The 12,415-nt window shown below is 40.9% G+C and overlaps 1 protein-coding gene across 5 annotated transcripts in view; it reads right to left on the bottom strand.

Annotated features, from left to right (window-relative positions):
• LOC125461125 (triple functional domain protein-like) overlaps nucleotides 1-12,415 on the bottom strand; it is a 636,773-nt gene that overhangs the window by 116,330 nt on the left and 508,028 nt on the right. For all 5 annotated transcript variants that reach the window (XR_007249410.2, XM_048549570.2, XM_048549543.2 and 2 more), the window contains one exon: nucleotides 3,360-3,655. Coding sequence is in view for 4 of the 5 variants with exons in the window: in XM_048549570.2 (XP_048405527.1) it covers nucleotides 3,360-3,655 (296 nt within the window). In the remaining variant the exon portion in view is untranslated. The remainder of the gene's footprint in view (nucleotides 1-3,359; nucleotides 3,656-12,415) is intronic.

A 12,415-nucleotide genomic window follows, 5' to 3' on the forward strand; every position in this document is an offset into this window, starting at 1 on the left:
TGACCTCAACGTGAAATTAAGCCAGGTAAGGCCACATCTCCTGTCGTGGATAGCAGGAGTTTTTGTTTGGATAGCTAGGCTACCCCTTTGAGAGTTGTAAAGTGCCTTTGGTAGAAATAAGGTAGCTTTGGGAAAGGTAAGACACTCTTTGCAATTGTGACAAGTAGCTTATGCATAAACTCATTTACTTTTCATTCGTTCACGGAATGTGAACACTGACGGCTAGGCCAAAACCACCCTGGGGCAAGTGTGAGTGAGGTCCGTTTCGGAACCACTGCACTCCGTGGGATGTAAGTACACCCAAAGTGCTGGAAGGAGACAGTTCCAGGATTTTGGCTAAACAATACTTAGGAACGAAATTGTTCCTTGGATTTGTTGTTCTTGTCCTTCTAGATGGTCGTGTATTTGGAATGTGCTTAATAAGTTACTGCAGTGCATCTTGTAGGTAGTACACAATAGTATTCAATCGTGGGTGTTTAAGACAGTGAATATTTAAAGTGACAGCTTGTGGCTTAGGAAGTGCAACTGGGCAAGGATGAGGTGTGGAGAATGCGCAGGTAAGAGTATAAAGGATTTCTTTTATGTTTTAATCTTTATTTTTTAACATTTGAATGTATTGTTGGGAGCACTGAAACACTTTCTACCTCAGGGACATCAGCCTCCTCTGCTCTTCCCAGGTCGCCCTACCTAACTTCCTATTCAGTCCACTATTTCCTGAGGTAGACCAAAAGTAGGAAATGCAAGTAGTTATTTTTAAATGTCGAATTTGCATAGCTGGCATTTCTCCTACCTCTGCACACTGTAACTAATAAGGGAAATCTGACCCCAAGTGTCTATGTTTCTAAGAAGGGGTTGTATATTGAAATTTCTGGCTGTGGCATCGGACTTTAGAGAAATTCTGTGGCTTTGGTTGCTAGGCCAGCAGAAGCTGGCCGGGAAAGATTCCAGGTTAAAAGATCAAATTTCACTCTTTAATCACAACAAAGGGAGCACTTTTTTTCAACAGATGAACAGTAGTTTACTGGCAGTGCGGCTGCTGAAAGTGCAAGGCAGCTAAAATATAAAGTTGTAACATAGCTGGAGAAAGAAAACGAAAATGTTGTCTCCAGAAGCAGAGCTGAGAAATATTGGGCAAAATGTTGATTTTGATCCAACAATACCGACAGTGCAGAAATAGGCCATTCAGCCCATCAAGTCCACACTGCCCCTCCAAAACAGCATCCCACCCAGGCAACACCCCACCCCCAACACACCAGCATATAACCCTGTATTTCTCATGGCTAATTCACCAGCCAGCAAATCCCTACACAATTTTGCGTGGACAATCCATTAGCGTGGCCTGCACATTTTTAGTTTGTGGGAGGAAACTGGAGCACCCTGGGGAAACCCATGCAGACACGGGGAGAACATGCAAACTCCACATAGACAGTCACCGGAGGCTTGAATCTAGTCCTGGGTCCATGGTGCTGTGAGGCAGCAGTGCTACCAACTATGCTGGACAATATACTCTTGGTATGGTGAACCTATTACTGCACGGGGCTTGCGGCTTAACTCCCGCATAAAAGAAAGAACTGAAACTTTACCTGGAACAAGCAGAGTTTTATGGGGTCTTCATGGCTGGGATGAATGCCTGAGAAATCTGTAAGATCTCTGTTCATTGTGTCAGCTGTTTAAGGTACAATTTGTAGTTTGAACAGAATATAATATGACAATTAATTCATGTTTATTTTGGTTTGATTGATAAAATAAGTTTTAAATCATGAATCTTGTCCTTTGTGTTTTTCATTTGAGTCATTTGGTGGCTTTTATGCTTTTGGGCTCTGTGGGGATTGTAACATATTTGTTTAATCCTCTGTACATTAGACTACAGTTGAGGCCCAATACAAGTTTAAAAGATTGTGAACACCATGGTAGAGTGGGAAGTATGAGGCTTTTTCCCTAAGGTGGAGGGGTCAATTACTAGGGGACATGGGTACAAAGTGCGAAGGGTAACGTGTAAAAGAAATGTGTGAGAAACATTTTGCACACAAAGAGTGGTGAGTGTTTGAAATGCATTGCCAGAGCATCATTCACTTACAAACAATGACTATAAGCATTCTATCACATCTCTGTCTCTGACCATCATAATTTGTTTCTCATTCTTCAAACCGTTTTGGGATTAAATCTGGAGCTTTCATTTTTTGTAAACTGTTTCACTTGTCTTCAACACAATTAGTATTGTGTTGATAACTTCACTCTAAATTTATCAAGTTCTTCCAGATTTCATAAACTCAGTGATCACTCATTTGTCTTACACAGAATGAGTGAATCTCTACATCATGAACACCTCAAAACCCCTTCAATAGAACTTTAAAACAAAACTTATGACGACTATTCTGATGAAAAGTCACAACCGGAAACATTAAAATCTTCTTTCTCTCTCCATCAACACTACCAGGGCAGTTCAGTATTTCTAGTATTTTCTCTTTTTATTGTAGTGAAATAAACATTTTCAAATCTCCATTTCTCAACAGCTAAAGAACATATGTCATCTCTTATTTTACGTTTAACAACTCACAACTGATTATGAATTCCAAGACTGTCCAGTACTTGAGTAATGCTTCTATATTTCAGGAAGTGTTTTAGCATTGTACATGCACTCTTAGGTAATTTGTTATTTTACATTTTTGTCAATTATAAAGGGGTAACACTTCTGAACTTCCCTCTTATGTTCCTTTAAAAATATAAAGAATCCCAAGTATTCATTCATCTCTCTGAATCCCAGGATGTTGAAATTGACAGGAATCGTGCAGTCTGCCATTTTGACAAATTCTCTCCTAGGATTCCAAAACTGTGAAATTTTCTACATCTCCAATCTTTTGTCCCTTCTACAATTTTGACATTTTAAAAATTGTTCCTGTTTTATAATTTACTTCATCAAATCCTTTCACCATTGTATATGCCATTCATGCCCTTATGCAATTCATTCTGTCATCTCAAAAAAGATTTGTGACCTTTAATGTAATTTGCTACTACTTTGTAACTTATTAAACAGATAGGTGTTTCTGTTATATCAAGAAGGATTGTTGTTATTAGTGCATAGAAGTAATATCACAAGACCTCCCAGAATTTTCGCATTGCATGTGATGTTTTATATTTTTTAACTAATTCTTAAAAAAACTACGGAATATATGTATAGTTATATAGCATAAAACGATGAAACCAACTTCATAATACGCAGGTTTAACTGCTAACCAGGTGAAAATTGAACGAAACTATTCATTTGTTTTTAGGGTCTTGGATATCCAAATTATATCTGCTTTTCTCTTGTTTAAACTGTGCCATGTTTCAACCATATCTTTAAGTACTCTGCTACTGACCTCATCCACAGTTTCTTCCTGAGGTGTAGCAGCACTTTCGTCAGAGTCTTTTTGAGCCCCGGTATCTGCACTTTTCCGGACATCTCTGCTTTTTTTATGTTTATGAGCCAGTTTCTTGACGTGGCCATCAGCTTTCCCACTGCTTAGACGCCTTACAGGGCTAGTGAGCCATTTCCGCAGAGTGTTACCAGGACGTTTCGGGCCAGGTGAGCTTTGCGTTGTACTCACAGAATGGGGTTGTAGTGAAGTCACTGAAGCAGGAGGACTTGCATCATTGCTGGACACTGAAAGAGAGTCTGTACAAAGAAAGCACATCGTAGGTAACTCTGTACATAGAAGTCAAACAGTATTAGATTTATTTTGGAAATACACTTTTTTCAAACACACTCTGTCAGTGAACTACAAAAACATTAATCATGTAGTACTCAAACTACCTGATTTTTTTTCTACAATTCTGTTTCACCGCATTTTTACAGTGTGTAATCAGCCCCAGACTCATCACCCACAAGTAAGAGAACCATTGACAGGCTCACTTTACAATTTCCTCTTTTGATAAATAACATCAAGACTGTAATCAGTACTTCTTTACCACAAATCAGATGAACATAAATATATTTGATGCTGTGATTAGAATTTGAGAGTATTGCAGCTGTATGGTTTGAAAAGGCAACTCAACGCTACCTTCTCAAAGGCAGTTAGGAGTAGACAATAAATGCTTGCCTAGAATAAACAAAAATATAGCACAGAAATATAGCCATTCAGTTCATTGTCGAACTGGCTCTTTGAATGAGCTGTATAATTAGTCCTATTCCCCATGCTCTTTTATTCATTAATGTATAAGTGAATGCTAGTAACATAAAAATGCTCACTTTCCTCCTCTCACCCTTAAAATATACCTACGTTATTTCTTCCATATAGAATATAATCATAGAGTGGTTAAAGACAGCAGTGTGTTCCACATTCCCAATACTGTCCCTGAAAGTGGCCACACGAATAGATATGGTGGTAAGGAAGGCGTATGGCTTGCTTGCCTTTATTGGTTGGAAAACTGAGTATAAGAGTCAGGATGTCATGTTGCAGATGGAGAAGAATGTGGTTCGGCCACACTTAAGAGTATTGCATTCAGTTCTGTTTTGCTGCATTACAGGAAGGATGTAGAGGTTTGGAGAGGGTGCAGAAGAGGTTTACCAGGACGCTACCTGGATTACAGGGTACAAGATATAAGGCGAGGCTAGAAGAACTCAGGTTGTTTTCTCTGCAGCGGCAGAGGCTGAGGGTTGGTGGTCAGAATCTTTTTCCCAAAGTTGAAATGTCTAATAGAAGGAGGCATGCATTTAAGGTGAGGTTGGGGGGGGGGGGGGGGGTGGTGGTGGAGAGGAGTTCAGAGATGTGAGGGGCAAGTTTTTTTTTACACAGGGAGTGGTGTGAGTTTGGAACGTGCTGCCAGGGGTGGTGCTGGAAGCAGATATGATTGGGGCATTCAAGGGACTTTAGACAGGGACATGGATACGCAGAGAAAGGAAGGATATGGTCCAAAGACGGTCAGAAAGGATTACTTTGATTTGGAGTCATGTTTGGCACAACAGGGCCAAAGGGTCTGTTCCTGTGCTGTTTTATATTGGATAAATATGTGGATGATAATGGAATAGTGTAGGTTAGATGGGCTTCAGATTGGTTTCACAGGTCGGTGCAACATCGAGGACTAAAGGGCCTGTATTGCGCTGTAATGTTCTATGTTCTATATACCCTCAAGTAAAGAAGCTTTTCTCTCTGATTTCCTTGCCAGATTTATTAACAGCAATTTATTTATCAATTTATATATCTGTCCATTTCATTTTGACTCTTCCATCAATAAAAACACCTCTTTCATGTACATCAAATACCTTAATAATTTTGAAGGCTTCCAGCAGGTCTCCTCTGTCAGTTATTGAGAAAATAGACTACACTATTCAATCTTTCTTGAGAGCCACATCCTCTCAACGCTGGAATAATTTTTCTTCCAGAAATAAATAAGAGATCTGAGCACAGAGGACTAAGCATGTCTAACCAAGTTTCTTTATAAGGTTAACATAACCCTGTAGCATCTGAATTCTGTTCCCTACAAAATCAAACTCACGGTATCATTTACATTTGTTTTAAATGTTTGTGGGATCAAGTGAATCCCTTGGGGAGTATAAGAGGTGTGGGAGTACACTTAAATCAGGAGGGCACAAAGGGGATGAGATTGCTTTGGCATATAAGATAAAGGAGAGTCCAAAGAGATTTTACAAATATATTAAATGGAAAGAGTAACTAGGGATAAAATAGGGCCCATTAAAGAGCAACAAATTTATCTTTGTGTGGAACCACAGAAGATGGGTGAGATCCTAAATGACTATTTCGCATCAGTATTTACCATTGACAAAGGCAAGGAAACTAGGGAAATAAATAGAGATGTCTTAAAAAGAGTTCGCATTACAGCAGAAATAGTGCTGGAGATCTTAAAACGCATCAAGGTAGACTAATTCGCAGGACTTGATCAAGTATATCCTAGGAAATTGTGGGAAGCCATGGAAGGAACTGCTGGGCCCCGGCAGACATATCTATATCAACAGCCATGGGCGCTGTGCTGGAAGACTGGAGGGTGGCTTAATGTTATGTCATTATTTAAGCGCATGGAAGGAAAAGCCACAGAACTACAAATAGGTGAGCCTGGCATCAGTGGTGGATAAGATTTGGAAAGGATGCTGAGAGACAGGATCTACATGCATTTGGGAGGTGATGGCCTAGTGAGATTATCTCAGGAGTGTTAATCTAGAGACCCAGGTAGATGTGGAATTTGAATTCAATATAAATCTGTAATTAAGATGACCATGAAACCATCATCAATTGTTAGAGAAAAATCCATCTGGTTCACTAATGTCCGGTAGAGAAGGAAACTGCCATTGTAATCCAGCCTGGACTACATGACACTCTGGAATCACTGCAATGTGGTAGATTCTGAGATGGGCAATCAATGCTGGCCTGGCCAGCAGCACTTTCATCCAGTGAGTGATTTTTTAAAAAAAATCATTTGGAAAGGCAAGGACTGATTAAAGATAATCAGCATGGCTTTGTGCATGGTACATCTCACAAGTCTGATTGAGCATTATGAAGAGGTGACCAAGAAGATAGATGAAGGCAGAGCAGTGGAAGTTGTCTATATGGACTTCAGCAAGGTGCTCGACAAAGTTCTGCATGGTTCCCCATGGCAGGCTGATGGAGAAAGTGAAGTCACATGGGGTCCAGGGTGTGCTAGCTAGATGGATAAAAAACTGGCAAGGCAACAGGAGACAGAGGGTAGTAGTAGAAAGGAGTTTCTCAAATTGGAGACCTGTGACCAGTGGTGTTCCACAGGGATCTGTGCTGGGACCACTGTTGTTTGTGATATGTGTAAATGATTTGGAGGAAGGTGTAGGTGGTCTGCTCAGCAGGTTTGCTGATGACACTAAGATTGGTGGAGTAGCTGATAGTGAAGGGGACTGTCAGAGATTACAGCAGAATATAGATACACTGGAGAATTGGGCAGATAAATGGCAGATGGAGTTCAATCTGGGAAAATGCGAGGTGATGCATTTTGGAAGATCAAATTCAAGGGTGAACTATACAGTAAATGGAAAAGTCCCAGGGAAAATTGATGAACAGAGAGATCTGGGTGTTCAAGTCCATTGTTCCCTGAAGGTGACAATGCAGTTCAACAGGGTGGTCATGAAGGCATATGGCATGCTTTCCTTCATTGGGCGGGGTATTGAGTACAAGAGTTGGCAGGTCATGTTGCAGTTGTATAGGACTTTGGTTCGGCCACATTTGGAGTACTGTGTGCAGTTCTGGTTGCCACATTACCAAAAGGATGTGGATGCTTTGGAGAGGGTGCAGAGGAGGTTCACCAGCATGGTGCCTGGTATGGAGGGTGCTAACTGTTAAGAGAGGTTGAGGAGATTAGGATTATTTTCATTAAAAAGACGGAGATTGAGGGGGGACCTGATTGAGGTCTACAAAATCATGAGGGGAATAGACAGGGTGGATAGCAAAAAGCTTTTTCGCCAGAGTGGGGGACTCAATTACTAGGGGTCATGAGTTCAAAATGAGAGGAGGAAAGTTTAAGGGAGATATGCGTGGGAAGTTCTTTACACAGAGGGTGGTGGGTGCCTGGAACGCGTTGCCAGAGGTGCTAGACACAGACACGTTAGCGTCTTTTAAGATATATTTGGACAGGTACATGAATGGGCAGGGAGCAAATGGACACAGACCCTTAGAAAACAGACGACAGGATAGACAGAGATTCTTGATTGGCGCAGGCTTGGAGGGCCGAAGGGCCTGTTCCTGTGCTGTAGGTTTCTTTGTTCTTTGTTTGTAAACTGCTTAAAGCTTAGATCACCTAGGACCCAGGGAGAGGTAGCCATGTGGATACAAAACTGGCTGGAAGGTACGAGACAGAGAGTGGCGGTACAGGATTGCCTTTTCAGATTCGATGTCTGTGACCAGTGGTGCGTCACAAGAATCAGTACTGCTTACAAATGATTTGGATGACAAAACAATAGGCATGGTCAATAAAATTTGCTGATGACACCAAAACTGGTATGGAGCGGACAACGAAGAAGGTTATCTAAGAGTATAACAGGACCTTGATCCAAATGGGCCAGTGTGCTGAGGAATGGCAGATGCATTTTAATTCCGATAAATGAGAGGTATTGCATGTTGATAAGACAAAACTTACACACTTAACGGTGGGCCCTGGTGAGTGTTGTCAAGCCATGACATCTCAGGGTGTAAGTACATAAACTCTTGAAAGTGGCATCTCAGGTATACAGGGTGGTGAAGAAGGCATTTGGTATGCCTGCCTTCATCTGTTAGAGCATTGAGCACAGGAGCTAGGATGTCATGTTCCAGCTGGATAAGACATTGGAAGGATGTTATTAAACTGGAAGCATGCAAAAGTGATTTACAAGGATTTTACTGAGACTGGAAGGTTTGAGTTATAAGGATAAGTCGATGGATTTGAATCTTTTTCCCTGGAGTGATGGAAGCTGCGGAGTGATCTTATTGTAAAGATTTATGAAATCACGAGGGGCATAGAAAAGATTAATAGACAGGGTTGTTGCCCCACTGTAGAGGTGTCCAAAAACTAGAGAACCTAGGTTTATGGTGAGGGAGGAAAGATTTAAAAGAGACATGATGGGCAACCTTTTCATCAGAGGATGCTATGTATATGGAATGAGCTACCAGAGAAAGTGGTAGAGGTGCATATAATCACAACATTTAAACGACACGTGGACAAGTACAAGGATTGGAAAGGTTTAGAGGGATATGAGCCAAACATAGGCAAATAGGGCTAGTTCAGTTTAGAAAACCTAGGTGACATGGACGAGTTGGGCCAAAGGGCCTGTTTCCGTGCACGATGACAATATATCTCATAGAAACAAAGAACGGTTAGAATGCAGAGAAGCTCTGCAAGACCAACCCATTTTGGGCTAACACCCCTAAATCCCACTGTATCACTATCCCATTTAGAATCTTATCTTGCAAGGAGTGAGCGGTCTCAGTATTACACTTGCCAAAATACATGTCAAAAACTGTTTGATATTCCAGAATCCTTACATGTTGCTTCTCAATATTATGAGAAGTGAATTGAAGTGGCCGGGTAGTAGTACCTTGGGCAATGATGCTTCATGATGTTTCTATAGGGAGTGCACTCAGTTGCATTTGGTTGAAGATGCTTGAAACAATTTCACCATTGAGTCTGGCACTTGTGTGTAGCTGCTCCACGGTTCAAATGGGAATAGAAAAGTCTTCTTATGCAAACACATGAAACAGGAATAGGAGTTGGCCACTTCACCTTTCGAGACTGTTCTGCCATTCAATTAGATCATGGCTGATTTGAATATTCATGGTCCTGCCCATACTCAATAATCATGGACACAGTGCAGGTGCAATATATGCTGATGACTTTGATGAGGGAAATGAATGTGCTATTGCCAATGCTTCAGATGACACAAAAATAGGTAGAAAGGTAAGTGATGAAAATGACTAAGTTTGTAGAGGTATATAAACAGTTTAAACAATTAGACAAAAAGTACATAGATGGACTATGAGAGAGAAAATGTGGTGGTGTGCTCTTTAACAGTAAGAATAAAGGAGCTGAATATTATTTAAATGGAGGAAGACTGCAGACAGTTACAGCATACAAATTTGTCAGCCCTTGTGCATAAATCACAAAAAACTATCATCCCGGCTCAGCAGGTGAGAGAGGAGGCAAATAGAACGTTGGTCTTTATTTCAAAGGGAATGGAGTAAAATTGTCATAGTAAAACTATACAAAAACATATTATGAACTGTTTTTGTCCCCTGATCTAATGAAAGATATATCGGCAATGGATGCAGTCCAGAGAAGGTTCACTAGCTGAAACTCCCAGATGTGGACGGACAAGTTGGGAAGGTTGAGCCTTAATTATTAGAGTTTAGAAGATTGACAGATGATCTTAACAAAATTCTTAGATTTCACAGCGTTGTGGAAGAATCAAGGACCAGAAGGAATAATCTCAGAGTAAAGGAGTTGCGTATTTAAGTCAGAGATGTGGAGAAATTTCCTCAGGTGAGTAGTGAATCTTTACCATGTGAGAGTACGTAGAACGTAGAACAGAATAGCACAGTCCAGGCCTTCCGGCCCATGATGTTGTGCCAACCTATTATCCTACTAAGATCAAACTACCCTGCATACTCTACATTTGACTATACTCCATATGCCTATCGCTTAAGAGTCACTTAAAAGTCTCTAAAGTATCTGAGCCCACTACTACTGCCAGGAGTACATTCCACATGCCCACCATTCTCTGTGTAAAGAATCCACCTCTGACATCTCCTGTATACCTTCCTCCAATCACCTTAAAATTATGCCCCCTTGTATAGTCATTTCCGCCTTGGGGAAAAAGTCTCTGACTATTCACTCTTAGCCTTTTATCATCTTGTACACCTCTATCAAGTCACCTCTCATCCTTCACTGCAATGAAAAAAGCCCTAGTGCCCTCAACCTTTCCTCATAAGACCTGCCCTTCAGTCCAGGCAGCACCCTGGTAAATCTCCTCTGCACCCTCTCGAAAGCTTCAACATTTTTCCGATAATGGAGGTGACCAGAACTGAACACAATATTCCAAGTGTGGTCTAACAACCCTATCAACTTAGGTAGCAACTTTGAGGGATCCATGGACATGGACCCCAAGATCCCTCTCTGTTCCTCCACACTGCCCAGAATGCTCCTTTAACCCTATATTCTGCATTCAAATTCAACCTTCCAAGATGAATCACTTCACACTTTTCTGCGTTGAATTCCATTTGCCACTTCTTTGCCCAGTTCTGCGTCCTGTCAGTGCCCCTTTGCAGCCCTCCATGCTGTTCACAACTCCATCAACCTTTGTGACATCAGCAAACTTACTCACCCACCCTTCCACATCTAAGGCACTTATAAAGATCACAAAGAGCAGAAGTCTCAGAACAGATCACTGCGGAATACCAATGGTCACCGAGCTCCAGGCTGAATACTTTACATCTAGTACCACCCTCTGCTTTCTACTGGACAGCCAGTTTCGTATCCAGACAGCCAAACTTGCCTGAATCCCATGCCTCCGTACTTTCTGAATGAGCCTACCATGTGGAACCTTATCAAATGCCTTGCTAAAATATGTAGTACAAGCTATATCATTTGGTATATTCAAGGCCGAGACAGACAGATTTTTAATCAATAAGGGAATCAAGGGTTATGGGGAAAAGGTAGGAAAATGGATTTGAGGATTATCAGATCAGCCATGGCCTCACTGATTGGTTTGGCAAAGCACACTCGATAAGCTGAATGGTCTACTTCTGCTCCTGCATCTTATGGTCTTTACAATTATTTCATGGTCATCATTACAGAGACTTTAAACTTTTAAATCTGTATATTATTAACTAAATTTAAATTCCACTAACTGCAATTTGAGTCTGTATTACCAGAGTTATCTCTAATGATATTAAGAATCATAGAATCCCTACCATGGGGAAACAGGCCGTTCAGCCCAACAAGTCCACACCAACCCTCAGAGCATCCCACCCAGACCAACTCTCCCATAACCCACCTAATCTTCACATCCCCAAACACTGCGGGCAATTTAGCATGGTCAATCCACCTAGCCTACACATCTTTAGATCGTGGAAGGAAATTGAAACACCTGGAGGAAATCCACGCAGACACGGGCAGAATGTGCAAATTCCACATAGTCACCAAGGGTGGAATCGAACCCGGGTCCCTGGTGCTGTGAGGCAGCAGTACTAACCATGGAGCCACCGTGCTGCCCTAAGCCAATGTCACTGTCACCTCTTCAGTTAAGGTCATTTAATTCAGCAGAAGCTAATAGTGAATTGCTGGTCTACAGAACCCAGCCCAGATTATATAGGAATCAAATTTTTAACTTTTGTAGAATAACGATTTCCGTCAAGAGTAGTTAATTAAGGATTATTTAATTTTACTTTCATTTCTCATGAGAGATAACAGGGTTGACTTATGTAAAACAGTATGAGTCAAAGCTATCCATTAGTTGAGATTCATTAGAGAATATGATGACGAACGAGCAGTAAAGAAAGTTTAACTTCCTTATTGTGAAAGCTGGAAAAACAAATCCAGTAAGGAAGTACTAAAAGTGCACATGAAGTCAAAATGACAGAAAATGATAGAGATTAAAATGGTAACATTCTTCTTTTAGACATTTATTAATCTACACAAATGTGAAGTTTTGAATACATTTGGTTCTTCATGTATGCCTTTTTCTTGCATATTCTGAATAAGAGTGCTTGATCATGGCACAACATGAAATTCAAAACATGCGACTGGTCCTCATGTTTAATTATACAGAGAAGGTGAACTCATACAATTTTAAATGCTGAAGAGAACTGCAGATGTTGTAAATCAGAATCAAAAACAGAAGTTGCTGGAAAAGCTCAGCAGGTCTGGCAGCATCTGTTAAGAGAAATCAGAGGTAATGTTTGTGAGGAAAGGTCACCTGACCTGAAAC

Source organism: Stegostoma tigrinum, chromosome 2 (assembly GCF_030684315.1).
Source record: "Stegostoma tigrinum isolate sSteTig4 chromosome 2, sSteTig4.hap1, whole genome shotgun sequence".
Taxonomy (NCBI): Eukaryota; Metazoa; Chordata; class Chondrichthyes; order Orectolobiformes; family Stegostomatidae; genus Stegostoma; species Stegostoma tigrinum.